Source organism: Canis lupus, chromosome 20 (assembly GCF_011100685.1).
Source record: "Canis lupus familiaris isolate Mischka breed German Shepherd chromosome 20, alternate assembly UU_Cfam_GSD_1.0, whole genome shotgun sequence".
In the NCBI taxonomy this organism is placed as follows: Eukaryota; Metazoa; Chordata; class Mammalia; order Carnivora; family Canidae; genus Canis; species Canis lupus.
In genome coordinates this window covers 45202227-45219505 of record NC_049241.1, presented here as the reverse complement: position 1 = coordinate 45219505, position 17279 = coordinate 45202227, and the positions used below count along the sequence as shown (strand labels likewise).

Sequence of the window (17279 nt, the reverse complement as noted above, 5' to 3'; positions counted from 1 at the left end):
TCCTAACCTGATGGCTGGTCCCTTGCAGCGTGCAGGCCTGATAAGACAGGCACAGCAAGCCAAACCAAGCTCTCAGCACACAAAAGAAAACATCCAGCAAAGCAACAGCTGTCTCTAGGAGGGAGGAATCTACAAATGGGTACCCCAAAACAAATATACAGCGTCACAAAGGATCTAAAGAATTAATCCTGGGGATCCCTGGGTGGCTCAGCGGTTTGGCGCCTGCTTTTGGCCCAGGGTGCGATCCTGGAGTCCTGGATCAAGTCCTGCGTCAGGCTCCCTGTGTGGAACCTGCTTCTCCCTCTGCCAGTGTCTCTGCCTCTCTCTCTCTCTCTCTCTCATGAATAAATAAAAAATATTTTAAAATCTTTAAAATAAGGACTGTCCTGTAAATGTTAAAAAATAATAATAATCCTTACAAATGCTTTTTCTCCTGCCAGTCTGGGGAACCCAGAAGGGAAGGGACAAAGAAATTTTTATCATCCTTACCATCCTCTCCCAACAGACTGAGATCCAAAAGCAATAAGGTGAGAATTCTTACCTTATCTGCTGGCTTCATGGGGCCCCAGGACCCTCAGCTGCAGGTCCCAGAGCCAACAGGTCCAGCCAATGTGAACCCATCCTCATTACCAAACAGGAGGGTTTCCAGCTGAAACTAACACCAGCTAGGTTAACAGGAGAAAAGGATATGGATTTTCTTTACACACGCATGGGAGCCCTTGTAAGAAAAAGGAAGACCCAAGAAGTAATTAGACCTCAGTGTTTATTTATTAGACTCAACAGAGGGGGACAGTGATGGAAAAGCAGCCAAAGTATATGTAGAGACTACAGAAAGATAAATTATTTTAACAAGGTCTGTTCGTACGGATTCCCTCCACCCCAACTCCCTCTCTCTGGTGATCATGGTGTTTCTTCCTCCTGGTACAGGGAGGGCACCTTCAACTTGGGAATTTTATCTCCTGCTTTCAGGAAGAAAAAAAGAAGCTCAGTATGCCCTTTATGCATCTTGCTATCTTTCAAAAAATCAGTCTGCCAGAGTGGTACATTTTTCAGTGGCATATCCTGACTTCCTTCCACAGAAATACTGCATATCACAGATCCAGACGGCAAAAGCTCTTCTTCCGGATGGAAGCCAACAACTAGAAAGCTACAGATCAAAATCACCGAATGGTCAAACCATAAAGACAAATTCCCAATCTCTGACACCACTGATGCAGGTGACATTATCCATCACAAAGGCATCAAAGCCAAAGCACCAATGTATAAAGAGGAAAACAAAATGAAAAAACAGAGAACAAACAAAATGACCTTACTTACCCCTTTTGGTCACCAGAATGTCAACCTCCATGAAATGCACTTCTCTATTGAAAGTCTACTTGACTCTGTTCTGTGAGTGATGTGATGTTTTCCCCACCTTTCAGCCACTTTGGAGGTGGTTTTCCACCAAGATGCAGGGGAATCTAGTGACTGGAATACCAGGCTGAGGTACCTGACAGAAATGGAAGTGCGAAAGGATAATTTTCTAAAAAAAAAATTGTGACTCTCCTATAGATATAAAAATGAGCACGTGTTAAAAATTATTGTTATCTCATTATTAATAAGCAGAACCAGTCAGGTGTTAAAACCATTTCTAAAAAAAAGAAAAGAAAAACATTTCTAAGAAGATCCAGCCAGGCAGGACTCAAATCAGGGATAGTAAAATAAACATGCAAATTAATGGGAAAGGAAATTGGGGAGGAAGTGTCTCTCCACCCGGCAGGGTTTATTTGCATGTCTATAAGCAAAAATTATTCTTCACCATAATCATTTATAACTACAGAGTTTATAAAATAGCTCCCGTTAAATCAAAATCAGAAATCCCTGAAGGGTGTCCTCAAAGGCAGGGTAAAATAAATTGTAACCTTTTTAAAAAAAATTTTATTTGTGGGATGCCTGGGTAGCTCAGTGGTTAACGGTCTGCCTTCAGCTCAGGTCTGATCCTGGGCTCCTGGGATTGAGTCCAGAGTCCTGCATTGGGCTCCCCACAGGGAGCCTGCTTCTCCCTCTGCCTATGTCTGCTTCTCTCTCTGTGTCTCTCATGAGTAAATAAATAAACTTTATTTAAAAAATTTTAAAAAGACTTTATTCTGGGGAACCCTGGGTGGCTCAGCGGTTTAGCGCCACCTTCAGCCCAGGTTGTGATCCTGGAGACCTGGGATTGAGTCCCATGTCGGGCTCCCTGCATGGAGCCTGCTTCTCCCTCTGCCTGTATCTCTGCCTCTCTCTCTCATGCTCTGTGTCTCTCATGAATAAATAAATAAAATCTTTAAAAAAAGATATTATTCTTCGGATTTTAAAAAAATATTTTATTTATTTATTTGACACAAAGAGAGAGAGCCAGCACAAGGGGTGTGTGTGTGTGTGTGTGTGTGTGTGTGTGTGTGTGTAAGCAGGCCATAGGTATTGGGGGAAAGCAGGGAGTCATATGCAGGATTGGATTCCAGGACCCCAGGATCTTGACCTGAGTCGAAGGCAGATGCTTAACTGAGCCACTCAGGAGCCCCTAAAATTTTACTCTTAAGTAATCTCCACACCCAACATGGGGCTTGAACTCACAACCCCAAGGTCAAGAGCCACCTGCTCCACAGACTGAGCCAGCCAGTGCCCTGATAACTTTTTTTGTTGTACAGAGGCATATAGTAAATAGTTTTAACTGTTGCAGACCATACAGTCTTTGTTGCAAATATTCATTGTAGTGAGAGTACACACTACAGAAACAAATGGGTAAGGCTCTGTTCCAATATAGCTTTATTTATGGATTCAGAAATTTTATTTTCATATAATTTTCATGTCACAGAATAGTATTCTGATTTTACCCCCAACCTTTTGTCAACTGACAAAAGGATGTAAAGACTGAAAAGGAAAAAAATGTTTCATTTGGGGTCTCAGAATTACAATTTGGGAGCACAAATTCCAGAGTAACCAGAAAAGTGTCTCCCTTGTGTAGGGAAAATAAGGGGTTTTTATGAGAAAGAAGGAAGAGGTAATTACATGACTTAGATAAAGAAAAAAAAATAAAACCTGCTAATTTGGTACTAATGTAGGAAAGATATTAGGGTTTGAAGCTGATGGCCAAGAAAGAATTCTTGAGACGTTTTTGGTGCAAAAATGTGATTTTATTAAAGCATGGGGACAGAATCCATAGGGTGAAACAGCTACACTGGGGTAGTGAGGAGTGGCCAGTTATATACTTCCAAGTTGGGAGGGGGTTAAGGGCTAGCTTAAATCTCTAAAGAATTTGAAAGCAGGGTTTCCAGGACTTTGAGGGGGCTAGCTATTGTTAGGAAAAGGCCATTTATTACTGTCTAATTAAACTTTAGTCATAAATAAATAAATAAAATAAACCTTAGTCATGAGATCTTTCAGATGTATATGGGTGGATCACATGCTTGGGGAATGATCGCCAACATGTATCTGGAGGGGTAGAGATAATGGAAGTTCCTGAAGGAATTTTTATGTTAAAGTAGACTTACAGGATCCTGGGGGGAGGGAGGGCCGGGCTACAGTCGCCTTTCGCCCTCAGCAAAGTATTATCATCGAGGCAGCTGAGTTCCTAGAGGAATGTCACCCTGCCTGTTTCAAGGACTTGTCAGTGGGCTGTAGGTAGTAAGGAAATTAAATGTTTCTTTTGCCTCTGTTTCTCACATCATTGACTACTTGAGTCACTTCTGATTATTATTTTATTGGTGCTATCAAATGAAACGGTCTCCCTGATATTTTTTTTAAGATTTTATTTATTTATTCATGAGAGACACACAGAGAGAGAGAGAGAGAGGCAGAGACACAGGCAGAGGGAGAAGCAGGCTCCATGCAGGGAGCCCGATGCGGGACTGGATCCCTGGTCTCCAGGATCACGCCCGGGGTCGAAGGTGGCGCTAAACCGCTGAGCCACCCGGGCTGCCCTCCCTGGTATTTATTAACTTTACTTTCTCCATATGATCTGAATGCCAAGTGCTTTGTTGAAATTTTATGGAGCAACTGCTTGTAAAACGCTGGGTGCCTCTGGCCCCAGTTCAAGAGTTCATCCGTTGGAAAGGAAAACGGAGCTTCCACACGGATTCTCTCACGTCCAGAAACGTGATACTCCTTAACACATTTAAAGAAATATAAGAGGGGGTCCCTGGGTGGCTCAGCGGTTGAGCGTCTGCCTTCGGCCCAAGGTGTGATCCTGGAATCCCGGGATCGAGTCCCACATCGGGCTCCCTGCATGGAGCCTGCTCCTCCCTCTGCCTTTTTCTCTCTGTGTGTCTCTCACGAATAAATAAAATCATTAAAAAAAGAAAGAAAGAAATATAAGAAACACTTTCACCTCGTGAGCCTCGCAAAAACAAAACGGGGATTTTACGGGGATTTGGACCGCGGGCCGCAGTTTGCGACACCCGGCTCCTTTGTAAGTCACGTGTAAGCCACGCATACGTTTCCATGGAAACTCGTACACCCCCCCCCCAACACAGGAGGTAAAACAGATACAGTTGTTTGTAGAGCTGCTGTGAAAGAAGTTATAGCACGTAGTGTGCCCAGAACAGAACCTAACGTTTTGTGTGTGTGTGTTAAGAATTTATTTATTCATGAGAGACAGAGACATAGAGGGAGAAGCAGGCTCCATGCAGGGAGCCCGACGTGGGACTCGATCCCGGGTCTCCAGGATCACGTCCCGGGCTGAACGCGGCGACAAACCGCTGAGCCAGCCGGGCTGCCCAGAACCTAACGTTTTAACCATTATTATTCTGGATCGGAAGTCAGGTACCCAGCTAAAGTGAGGAGCAAGGTCGACGCCTCGGTCAGGATCCTACCGGGGCGCGCGGCCCGCCCCCAACTTCCGTGAGGCTTTGCGGGATCAGACTTCCGCTGCGGGAGCCGCGGGAGCCCCCGCTCGGCTCCCTCTGGAATTCCGGGAGAAGCTGAGCGTCTAGAGGGCACCTAGGCGAAGAAGCGTGATTGGCCAGCTCCACACGGGAGGCGGGACAGCCGGCGTAAGGCTAGGCTGCGATTGGCCAGTAGAGTGTGGCGACGGCTGTCCATAGGCCAGCGCAGAAAGGGGCGGGGAAACGATGGTGGCGAGGCAGCGATAGATCTGCGGGGGCGGGGAGACGCCTGTTTGCGATTGGCCCGTAAGGTGCGGAAGGCAGGGCTTGGCTTCATTCCGCGATTGGCCCGGGATGGGATGCCGGTCTTTTACTGGTTAATACATCTCCAGCCGGCAAAGGGGGACGCCGAGCGGTCCGCGATTGACTGGTGAGGACTGGGGCCGGCGTGCCGATCACGAGGACCGCGAGCGATTGGCCCGCCCGGGAAGGGCGACCCTGGTGCCGGGGCCCGAGTTGCGGCGGGCTATGGCTTCCGGCGGCTGGCGCTGGCTGCGCGGCCTCCGGGCCGTGGGGCAGCCCCTGTTCCAAGGCCGTGCGCTGCTCGTCACCAACACGCTGGGCTGTGGTACTCTCATGGCGGCGGGGGACGGCGTGCGCCAATCCTGGGAGCTCCGCGCCCGGCCTGGCCAGAAGTTCGATCCCCGGCGCTCAGGTGAGGAGCCCTGGATTCCGGGGGACCTATGACCCCAGCTTCAGTTCCCGGCAGGACCCCTGACCTTGCGTGCATCCAAGACCCCCCAGAGCCCATGCTTAGGCCTCCGTCCCTTCTCTCCATCCCGGGGTCTCCGCCCTCGCCCCACCCGAGGTCTCGGTTGCCTCCTCCTTCCTGGTCCCTGTCTCCTCCGGACCCACTCCCACCCACCCGTCTCGTCCCCGCCCACGCCCTCGTCCGCTCCCCTCCCGCGTGCACGGAGCCCAAGCCCTGGGCACGGGAAGCCGCACCAAGGACATCAAGAGCTCAGCGTCTGGACCCAGCCACCCTGGGACTGCGCACTGGCCCCACATTTCCCAACCTGCTGTACCTGTTTCCTCCTCCAGAAAGCAGGGCAATGGTAGAACCCGCTCACAGGGTGGTGAAGGGGATGAGGACAGAGCACGAGAGAGGACCAGTGCCTGGCAATGGGGCTTGTGACGGAAGAACATACAGGCGGGCTGTGGGGCGGCTTCAAGTTCACCAGGGAGGGAAGTTAACCAGGGAAGGAATGGGTTGGGGGGAGTTGCTGGCCTCCCCCTGACTCTTGAACTGCTTTCAGCAAGCATGTTTGCAGTGGGCTGCAGCATGGGTCCCTTCCTGCACTATTGGTACCTCTGGCTGGACCACCTGCTCCCAGCATCTGGCCTCTCTGGCCTCCGGAACGTCCTCAGGAAGGTCCTCATCGACCAGCTCGTGGCCTCTCCCTTGCTAGGCATCTGGTATTTCTTGGGTAAGGAGCCTTGTGAGCTTGGGCTTTGCCTCTCCATACGTCAGGAGGGGCAGAGCCAGCTTTGTTTTAAGGAGGCTGAGATGCATTTCTGATGTGCCTCCTCTGTGTGGCTCTGGACTGGGTGCTAGGTCACAGTGGTGACAGGACAGACCCACTGGGGACAGGCATGAACAGCAGAATCAGACAATGGTGCTTTAGTGTAGGAGGGATGAAGCAGTACAGGTGGGGCTGTGGGCAGTGGTTGGGAGGGCTGCCCAGAGGAGAGGACACTCAGCTGAGACTTGAAGGAGCCAGCAGGCATGAAAAACTGCCTATGCAAAGGCCCTGTGGCTGAAGGAAGAATTGCTGAGGTTGGGGGTGACAGGGTGCAGTCATCCAGCCCTTGGCTCTGGGAAGACTGTCGCCCCCGCCCCAGGCTCAGTTTCCTCCTTTGTGAAAGACAGGGAATAAAACAGCCTCAGGAAGGGTGCATCTTCATCCTTTGGGGTGTCTGTTTTTAGAGAGAGGGAAGAGGGAGAGAAAATCCTAGGAAGGCTCCACAACCAGCGAGGAGCCCAATTCAGGCTCAATCCCAGGACCCTGAGATCATGACCTGAGCTGAAACCAAGAGTCACTTAACACTTAACCTGCTAAACCACCCAGGTGCCCCTAAGGGGATGTGTGATTACTTAGGACCTCTCCCTCACTGGAACCAACTTGTTCTGCCTTGTTTCTCCACACCAGCCACTCTGCTGTGTGTGGCCCTTCCCACCGCAAGGCTTTTAAACATCTTGGGCTATCTGCCTGGGACCCTGACCCTCAGGGTTCCTGCCCTATCTGCTCCGTCACCAGTACTCCCCAGCCTCTGATACTCTAATTTCTTTGTCTCCTTCCCAGGCATTGGCTGCCTGGAGGGCCAAACCCTGGATGAGAGCTGCCAGGAGCTGCGAGACAAGTTCTGGGAATTCTATAAGGTGGGCCGCCCACCCCCTGACTCCCTGCCCCTGACTCCCTGCCCCTGCCTCTCACAGCTGCTCCCCTCCCACAAGGGCTCCTCCCCTCACCACACTCCACCCCTCCCCGCAGGCCGACTGGTGCGTTTGGCCAGCTGCGCAGCTGGTGAACTTTCTCTTCGTGCCCACCCAATTCCGAGTCACCTACATCAACGGCCTAACCCTGGGCTGGGACACGTACCTCTCCTACCTGAAGTACCGGGTGAGCACGGTGGGCGGACCAGGCACCCAGGGGACTCCTCAGGGGCCACATGTGTAAACCCCAAATGGTACAGCTCCACTCTAGGGTGAGGTCCTCCTGGGCCTATGACAATCTGCAGACCACAGCAGGTGGGTGGGGAGCTGGTCATCGGCAGCGTGAAGACCCAGCCCCTGTCTGCTGTTTGATGTGACATCGGCCAGGTCCCTGCTGCATCTGTCCCCCAAGACTGAGTTCAACCACCAGACAGGTGGGTGAGGACCTGCCTGGTGAAGAGTTCAGAGGGGTGAATGGGGTGTGTGACCAGACCCCTCTTGCACGGACAGATCCTGGGCCCATCCACCCCTAAGCTGTGTGGCCCTGGGCACCAGGCAGACGGAGCTGCCCCAGCCCTCCTGAGTGGATGCCAGACAGGGCAAGACTGACTCTCAGCAGGCCAGGCCTGGTCCTGGCCCCTCCCCAAACCCTAGGCATCTGGCTGGGCTGCCCCTTCCAAGCCCAGTACAAGACCTGTTTCCTCATCTGGAACACAGCCATAAAGATGGTCATCCAGGAGCCCCGTCACAGCAGGCCTCCATGAACCAGTGACAGATGGCCCCATCTGCAGCACCCAGCCCGAGCCACCCAGTCCCAATCCCCCAACCCCTCAACACCACTGTGGGCTGGGCCCTGGGCCCAAGGTCAGGGACACACTCCATTTCCTTGAAGTAGGGCCCAGCCTGGAGAATCTGGAGGCTTAGGCAGGGCCAGGTGGCCTCCAGTCTCATATTCAGGTTGCAGGTTGTGGAAATTCTATTAAATTCTCTTGACATTGAATATCCTGTGGATGACCAAGGCCACCGCTAGCAGGCTGGCACTCAGGGACACAGCGTCATCCATTCGCTTTATTGGGTGTGTGTAGTGTTGTCATGACATCTCCTGGGGATCTGGGGGGCATGTTTGACACTCATGACGTCAGAACAGGCCTGGTGTTGGGGGTGTCCCAGGGTGGCGAGTACCCACAGCAGCCCTCACCTCCAAAAAAGGGTAAAACTTTGGGGGTGAGGAGCCAGGCAGGCCATTACCTGGCTCTGATCTACCCCAGGGTCCATGCTGAGACACCCCCCACCCCCACCCCCCAGTGGCCTTGGCCCACCACGGCCCAGCCAAGAGGCTGGCAGACCCGACTACCTCCCACCACCCAACAGCCTGCCCTGGGGTGTCATCGGGCCCCCTCTTCAAAACCGGTAACTGTTGATGGGGGTGACTTTTAAAAAAGGTGGGGTCTTGAGAGGAGGGTGAGCAGTGAGTTCACAGGGCCACGACACGCCACAGCAGAGTGGGGACAGGGCCGTATGTACAGGGTGGGACACGGGGTAGTTGGGGAGCCCGAGCCCCTGGGGGACATCTCCAATAAATAAATAAATAACTACGATAATAAATAAGGGTGAGGGGCTAAGTTGGGGCAGGGGTCTCACGCCCTGGGCCAGTGGGGACTGGATCAGGCCCAGGGGGTGGGCAGGGGTGGGCAGGGGTGGGGCAGGGCAGCTCTCAGCAGGCGCAGTCCTGGTGTGGAGGCGCCTGCTGGTCCGTGAGCTGTGGGCCCTGCTTGGCACCCGTGACTGCAGGGTCAGCCGTGTCCAATGACTCGGACATCTTCTCACAGATGACATCCACCAGGCGCTCAAAGGTCTGCTTGACATTAATGTTGTCCTTGGCGCTTGCCTCAAAGAACTCAAAGCCTGTGGTTGGGGAAGGAAGGGATGAGGACTCTGGTTCCCCCTCCACCCTCCTGGGGATGCTTCTCTGAGGGCAGAGAACATCTGGAGATTCCCAGTGCCAACCACGTTAACGGCACCAGAGTCCTGCAGGGAGGCGACACTGGACTAGGTCAGCCCTAGGTTGCTTGTACTCCTTCCTTCCCCCTAAAACTGTCCCCATCTCGTCTCCAGGCCCCCAGCAAGACCTCTTTCCCCACTCCCAACATCCAGCCTAACCCGCGCACTGGCCCTGGCAGTATCTGGCACATCCCCCTGTGCCCTCCCTTGCTTACACACCCTCTGGCTCCCTGTTGCCCTTGCAGGAATCCCAGATCGTCGGCATGTGGTTCAGGGTGTGCATTTCCCCCAGGTAAACCCCACATTCCAGCCATATAAAATTAATTATTTGCCAGAACACTCAGGATCTTACCTACCTCTGTCCTTTGCCTGAAGTTTGGTCTGACCACCCGTTGCTTCAGCACCAGATCCAGTGCCGTCCTCCAGGTCTTACCTACACCAGGCAGAGCTTGCCCCCCTTACACTCCCCCAGCCCAGATCTCCCCCTCTACCCCACAAAATGAGGCTTCTTGGGCTCAGCAACCCAACATGAGGCTAGCAGTGAAGATATCTGAACAAATCAGTAACTGCACCACGAACTCCTAGGCATCTGTCAAGATCTGGCTCAAGGCCATTTGCAAACAGTGTGAATTGTCTGGATTCAAATCTAGACACTGTCCTGGTTTTGCTGTGAGATCTTGGGTGTGTCCCCTCCCCTTTCAGGGCCCCAGTGTCCCTTTCTTAGGCTGCAAGTGTGCAGCCCCACTGGGCACTCACCAAGGTGGTCAGCCAACTGCCGGCCACGTTCCGACGACACCACCCGTTCATCCTCCATGTCACACTTGTTGCCCACCAGCAGCACCTGGGCATTGTCCCATGAGTAGGTCTTGATCTGGGTTGACCTGGAGGAGGCAGTGACAGGGGTGGGGTGGGGTGGGCTAGGGCTGGCAGCAACCTAGCTCCACCATCCTCTAATCTCCCCCTTGCTCACCACACTCTAGCCCCCCACCTGCAGATTATTGCTTGGATTTGGCCAGCTCGGTCCCTCCTTCCGCCCTTTGTCTTGCCAGGAACACAGACCCATGGCTCCCTGATCTTGGAAATCCCTTTCCTGTAGAATTTCCCACCCTTCCCGGATCCCTGTCCCCCGGAGGCAAGAATTTCTCCATCCTCTGCCAATTCAGAAATGTCCTTAAAGTTTATCACTACCTTGGGCAGAAATGTGTTCATATAGATCCTTCATCCTGTGCAAACCATCCTTATATTTTCTGACCCCTCCCTTATTTTTTTTTTGCCTATAAATTGACAATTTCATTTTTCCACCTGAGATGAAACCCTCTTTCCCCCTGGTTGAGCCAGTGCCACCACGTTTCAGTTATTACAGACCCGAGAGCAGGTCTGAGAGTCCGATATTGTGATTTACATTTCTGCCAGGGGAGCTGGGGCTTTGCATCAAAGCCAGCTCTGAAGATGGTCTGAGAGCCGAAGGGAAGGTGTGCTCACCAGTCCTGCACAGCGTTGAAGGATTCTTCATTGGTAATGTCATACATGAGGATAAAGCCCATGGCACCCCGGTAGTAGGCTGTGGTGATGGTCCGGTACCGCTCTTGCCCTGCTGTGTCCTGGGGAAGAAAAGACAGGGGTCAGGGGTCAGCCACCATTGGGTGGCTCAGTGGTTAAGCGTCTGCCTTTGGCTCAGGGCTTGATCCTATGGTCCAGGATCAAGTCCTGCATTGGGCTCCTTGTGGGAGCCTGTTTCTCCCTCTGCTGTCTCTGCCCCACCTCCCCATAAATAAATAAAATCTTTTTAAAAAATTTAAAAAGACAAGAGTCAGGCCCTGTACATAAGCTCCTCAGTGGAAATGAGCTCCAAGATTGTCCAGTCCAGCCTGCTTGAGGACCAGAAGGAACAGGGGGCTTGCCCAAAGGCAAAATGGGCCAGGGGAGCAAGCTGCCCACCTACACAGAGAACATTGTGCTCAATTGTCCTCCAGAGGCGGGTACCTAGAGAATCATTTCCTCACTCATTCAACGTACCTGGGCATTGACCTGTGTGTGCCACACCCTGGGCTGAGCACCAGGGACACAGATGTTAACAAAATGGACAAAAATCACTGCCTACTGATTACCCAATTCTATAGGAAACAGACAATAAACACAAAAAGGAAGAAAACGTATCCTATGTTGGAGGTGATGAAGACTGAGAGGGAAGATAAAGTCTGACAAAGATGGAAGGGCAATGTGGGTGAGGGTATGGTTTTGAGAGCTGGATGAGGTGAGGAGGGAACCATACGGGGACTGGGGGGAAGGACAATCTGGGCAAAGGACAGAGCCTGGAGCAGGGGCCCTGAAGTGGGTCTCTGTATCAGTGTGCCTGATACATCAGAGGAACAGTGAGGCAGCGGAGGTGGGAGACAAAGCAGGCGAGGTCTCCCGGGCCAGGTGGCCCATGGGAATGCAATGAACAGAGAAGGGACAGCTCTGGCTTGGGATTAAACAGGTTCCTTTGGGCCCCTGTGGGGCTAAGGGAGGTGGCCAGTAGACCCTGAGGAAGGGAGGAAGGTTGCCTGTTCCTGTCCCAGGGAATGAGGCTGGGGAGGGGGGGGCCAAGATCCGGCTGAAACATCATACAGACTCACATGAAAGAACTGAAAGATAGGGAAACTGAGGCACCAATCCCAGTGATGCTCTCAGTAATACACAGAGGAGAGGACCCAGCATTTGCTCCTTCCCCACTTCCAGAGAGAAGTGATGAGGCACCCATGGAAGGACCCAGCATTTGCTCCTTCCCCACTCCCAGAGAGCAGTGATGAGGCACCCATGGGAGGACTCTGGGCCTCTAGCTCCTAATACACAGTAGGCACCTGATAAACACCCAGTGTGTGAGTGAATCCAAACAGGAAATAGGCAAAGCTGGGGCTGCTTTTCTGGGAAGGCAAAGTGATAGGGACGGAAGCTCCCCAGCTGGACCCACCCAGATCTGCAGCTTGATCCTCTTGTCGTTGCGGTAGATGGTCTTGACCTTGAAGTCGATGCCCACAGTGCTGACAAAAGCAGGCGTGAAGGAATCGTCTGCATAGCGGAATAGGAAAGAGGTCTTGCCCACGCTGCTGTTGCCAATGATGAGGATCTTGAACATGTAGTCGAAGTTCTGGTCCGAGGACTCCTTCTGCCCATAGCGCGAGTCTGTGGCGGACGCCATCTGGGTGTGCAGGGTGTAGGTGAGCCTGAAGAGTCCCCTTTCGCACCCAGCTGCCCAGGCTCCAGGCAGAGGATACAGAGAATTCCAGAGCTCTTGAGAAGGACTAGTGTTTATAGATTACTCTTATCTCATCAGGAGCCCCTGTACTAACGGTAGGGCCCACGGCAAAGGGCGGGCTGTGACCTTGAAAGGCCAAAAGTGTCAAGGGAGCAGCTCAGAAAGATGGACATGGGGACACCCCTTGGGCCCCCTCCAACATGCCTTCGCCCTAGGTCGGGCTGTAATCCTAAACCCTAAGCTGAGCGGGCAGGGCTGACTGCAGCCGGCCCCGCCCCCCATCAATCATTCATGTGTCTCAGAAGGGTGCCGCGCGGGCGCACGTGCACACGCGTGTACGACCCCGCGGGGATGTGCGTCGCAGCACCCCCTTCCCCCAGGCTCCCAAGCTAGGAGGGATCGGGCTGAGACAGCTGGTCATGTGATAAGGGCGGGGCGTGCACCTGCTCACGTGCACGCAGCAGGGAACACACCCGTACACGCGTGTGCACACGAGAGTCGAATACATTCGGTGCACAGGAAACGAGACGTAGACACTTGTCCGCACACCAACACACATTTACACACATGCCAACCCACCCGTGCGCAGGGTGCCCTCCACCCATGCAGGCGTGTACACGTCACCCACGCGGACACGCAGTCCCGTGCACGTATGCACACGACGTGCAGGCACACGCACAGTCCATGCGTCTCCTTTCACATGCGTGCAGCACGCACTCACCGGGGCCGGGACACCCGCAGGGTCACCCGAGCATACCCCGGTACATAAGCAAAAGGGTTTGCACACAGACCCGCTGGCACCGGCGGGCGCGCACACGCGTGTTCACACCGCACGCACGCACGCGCACGCACGCACAGAGCCTCCCGCGCGCACAGCTTCCCGCAAGGCACTCGCCTCCCCTCCCCCTCCGCCGCAGAGGCCGGGGGTGGGGGGTGGGGGTGAGGGTGAGGACCCGGCAGGTAGGGGGAGCCAGGGCCCTACCCCGACAAGGGCTGTGACCGCCGCATCCTTCCCCCCCATTCAGCGCGGCCAATCTCTCCCCTACCCCGGCAATCCCATCAGTCAAATGAAGGTTATGTAGGTATCCGGAGAGGCGGCGAACCAGGCCGCCCGGGAACTCACCTTGCCCTGCACCGATGCGGTGGTGACCCTAGCGGCGGCGACTCTTCGGCGGCGGTGGTGACGGGGCCCCCTGCGTTGATGTGGGGCTGCGCGACAGGGGCAGCGGCGGCAGCAGCAGCGGCTCAGGCCCCTGCAGTCCGCGGTGACGTCCTGCAAAGAGTGAGGCGGGGCCTCACATGCAGATGCAGCCGTGACGCCATCCTGGGGCGGAGCCGCGCCTGGAGCAACAGCCCACTGACGCACGCAGAGCCAGGAGGGGCGGGGCCCCCGCGCAGATTGACGCACGAGTGGGGCGGGAATCAGTGTGCTCACCCAGTAGCACGCGGGGGAGGTGCCTACTTGCTCCGCCTCCTGCCTGCGTCAAGGAGGCGGGACTGAATGGCGCCCTCTCACTGGCTTAGGGCCCCCGAGCGACGGACTGATCAGCCAATCAGAGCCTATCACTGTTCTCCTCCTGTCCAATGGTGGCTCCCAGGTGGTTGCAGGGCTGGGAGGTTGAGGCCTTCGCAGAGCCTGGGTCTTCAGGGGGCGTTCCCCTTCCTCGCCCCCTCCCACCTTTAGTCTGAGATTTTCGCGGCCCCCGCCGGGTCTTGGGTGTCGCGACCTCTGGTTAAAAACACTATTCCCAATTTTAGAAGAGGAACAGACATCTGAGAGACGCTCAGTGCCCCCCAATCACGGGTTCAAAATAAGTACAAATGAAGAAAAAGCCAAAATAGGGGTGAAGGGAGACCCCTCCCAATTTCTGGAAAGTGTAAGATCCCCAAAGAGGACCGGGTGGGTAGATGCCCGGTCCTGTTTGCTGAGATGAAAAAGAAGAAAGAGGATCTAGGGATCGAGGGAACTATTTTCTAGAAAAGAAGGAAGGGGCTGACACAAGAACCCCTCCTCTACCTGCGCCCCCCCCCCTTTCCGGAGAAAAATTCGAAAATAATGCTGAAGTGGGGCAGAGAAATGGCTTCCCCCCCTAAGTCCCCCCACAAACCTGCAGGAAACAACAACAACGGGGAACAGGGAGGGTCTCAGCGAGGTTCAAAGACCCAACAAGACGTCTCTCCAAGACGGGGCTGGGAGATGCTTTACCGACCCTGGTTCCTGACTGAGGCAGGGGACCGATCCCCTCCATCCTGGGGAAACAAGACTCTGCGAGTGCAGACTTTGGGGGCTGCGGTGCTCAGTCGTTTACTCTCCCAAATCTTGAGGGAGAAATGTCAGAATTGGGGGGTCGTGCGGGAGAATGAGCCCCTATGCCCCATTGGGATCCCTGCCCCTCAACTCCGCTCCCCAGACCCGGCAGGAGGAGCGTGGCCCCAAGAGAATTCTGATCTTGCTCCCTCCCCAGGCGCGGGGCGGCGGGGGTGGGGGGCGGAGGGGTGCGTCCTGTTTATAAAAAGCTCGCCAGCTGCGGAGGCGCCTAGAGACCAGAATAACTTAGCGCCTGGAGCCCGCCCCCCGCCCCCCCCCCCCCCCCCCCCGCCCCCTGGAAGAGCCGGACGTCCCTTGCGTTGAGAAATCTATTTTTTATTAAGGGTAGGATTTTTGTTCCTCTCCTCCACTCGGACTATAAGAGTATTATGAACCTACTGCGGAGAATTGGAAAATTGAGAAAAACATAAAAAAATAAATAAATAAAAATAAATTCATCTCCAACCTCCCCCCTGCAGGGAGGCTGGCAGTCGGTGGGGGCCCCCAGCACGGCTGGCCCGGAACCGGCCCACACACACCCTGGTGGAGGTGAGGACCTGTAAGGCTTCCCAAAAGCATGCTTTGGGCTTTGGACGTGCATGGCACTGAGAAATACCTGTTGTCATTTTTTGTTTTGTTTTTCCAAAGGAGGGAAGCCCCCCCCCCCCAACAATGTGCATCAGCTACTGCACAGAGGAATTTGTATTTCAAAGTAAAAATAGGGAGGCCTGGGTGGCTCAGTGTTGAGCATCACTTTGGCTCAAGGCGTGATGCCGGGGTCCTGGATGGAGTCCCCAGTCAGCTCCTTGGAGGGTGCTTCTCCCTCTGCCTATGTCTCTGCCTCTCTTTCTGTGTCTCTCATAGATAAATAAATAAAATCTTTTTTAAAAATAAATAAAATAAAGCAAAAATAATGCAAGGCCTTTATTGTTGAGAATCAATATTCTGGGACCCCTGGGTGGCTCAGCCGTTTATTGCCTGCCTTCGGCCCAGGGTGTCATCCTGGAGTCCCTGGATGAGTCCAGCATGGAGGGACATCCACATCCTGCATGGAGCCTGGATCTCTCTTTGCCTCTGTCTCTGCCTCTCTCTCTCTCTCTCTCTCTCTCTTTCTGTGTCTTTCGTGAATAAATAAATAAAATATTTTTTAAAAGAGAGAGAGAGAGAGAGAGAGAGAGAATCAGCATTCCACTCTGGAATTAGGGGTCGTTGAATGGGGAACTGCTGCACAGCCTGGGACACCAGAGCTAGTGAGAAAGAGGCCTTAAACCCTTCCAAGTCCCACCCCACTCAGAGTCAAGTCCAGACTCCACCTCACAGCCCAGGCCCTCTAGCCACCCACCACCCACCAGCTACTTCCTCATCTCATCTTTCTCCTCAGGTCAGGTGGTCAGGTGCTCCCTCTGGCTCCAGGTGCAATCCTGCCTCAAGGCCTTTGTGCCCACTGTTCCCTCTGCCTGGAGTACTGTTCCCCAACTTCCTTCTAAGCCTGGCTCTCTCATTCTCTTCAGATCTCTGATGGGCACCCGCCTCCTTTCAGAGGTTCCAATTTCATGTCACCTCCTTATCACATCACCATATTTCTCCCTCCTGCCACATCTGCTATCAGAAATAATTATTTGAGGGTTGCCTGAGTGGCTGAGTTAGTTAAGCATCTGACTCTTGATCTCAGCTTAGGTCTTGATCTCAGGGTCGTGAGTTTAAGCCTTGCATTGGGCTCTATGCTTAGAGACACAGATTAGTGTCCCCAGCACCTAGACCTGTGAACACAGTAAGTGCCCTGTGATGGGATGACATGTATGAATGAATGATTGAAGAGAGGGTGACTTTGGCCAGAGAGGTTAGGGAAGACTTCCCTGAAAAGAAGTGGCATTTGAGCAGGAACCTGAAGGAGAAAGAGCTGGCCAGATGGAGAGGTGAGGGAACAATGTTCCAGAAAGGGGGGACAATGAGTGCAAAGGCCCTGAGGCTGGAACTCACTAAACAAGCTCAAAGGACAGCCTCTTTCCAGCTCTGTGAAGGAGATGGGCCCGACAACTTTTGTTTCCTTAACAGAAAGGGCAGAATGAGGCCCTGAGTGTCACCCTAGGAGTTTGCAAGGGCTGAAAGTTCCAAGGGACCCTGAAGACCTTCTCCAATCCTCCTCGGCAGGTGTAGAGTGGGCCACAAAGGCGAAAACTGTGCCCCTCAGTAAGGACCCTAAACAGGAGAAAGTGGGGGACCTGGAACATACAAATGACTTCACTCGCCCCTCTCTGGGCCTCAGTTTCTACATCTGTGGAATGAGAGAAGAAAGGCAAAGTTAACATGCACTTCAAGCAGGCAGCTCAGTTCCTGGCTCAGGACACTCTTCTCAAATGTTACCTGTTGCAATTATGTGATCCTCATAAATAG

General features: G+C 53.5%; 2 protein-coding genes across 4 annotated transcripts; one reads left to right on the top strand and one right to left on the bottom strand.

The window, feature by feature from the left end:
• Positions 1-5127: 5127 nt before the first annotated feature.
• MPV17L2 (MPV17 mitochondrial inner membrane protein like 2) lies at positions 5128-11424 on the top strand. 3 transcript variants are annotated; one of them, XM_038566839.1, is made up of 5 exons: positions 5128-5559; positions 6161-6331; positions 7208-7284; positions 7397-7525; positions 10753-11424. In XM_038566839.1, the coding sequence occupies exons 1-5, from the start codon at positions 5373-5375 to the stop codon at positions 10795-10797; spliced, it is 609 nt and encodes a 202-aa protein (XP_038422767.1). In that variant the 5' UTR covers positions 5128-5372; the 3' UTR covers positions 10798-11424. The 3 variants fall into 3 exon arrangements, with proteins under 3 accessions (XP_038422767.1, XP_038422765.1, XP_038422766.1); XM_038566837.1 differs by lacking the exon at positions 10753-11424 and adding an exon at positions 7599-8338 and having other exon boundaries at positions 5129-5559; XM_038566838.1 differs by lacking the exon at positions 10753-11424 and having other exon boundaries at positions 5138-5559; positions 7397-8338.
• Positions 8382-13874, bottom strand: RAB3A (RAB3A, member RAS oncogene family). Its single transcript, XM_038566840.1, has 5 exons — positions 13701-13874; positions 12293-12520; positions 10822-10940; positions 10096-10220; positions 8382-9243 (listed from the first exon to the last, which is right to left on the bottom strand). The coding sequence occupies exons 2-5, from the start codon at positions 12518-12520 to the stop codon at positions 9053-9055; spliced, it is 663 nt and encodes a 220-aa protein (XP_038422768.1). The 5' UTR covers positions 13701-13874; the 3' UTR covers positions 8382-9052.
• Between the last annotated feature and the right edge of the window lie 3405 nt (positions 13875-17279).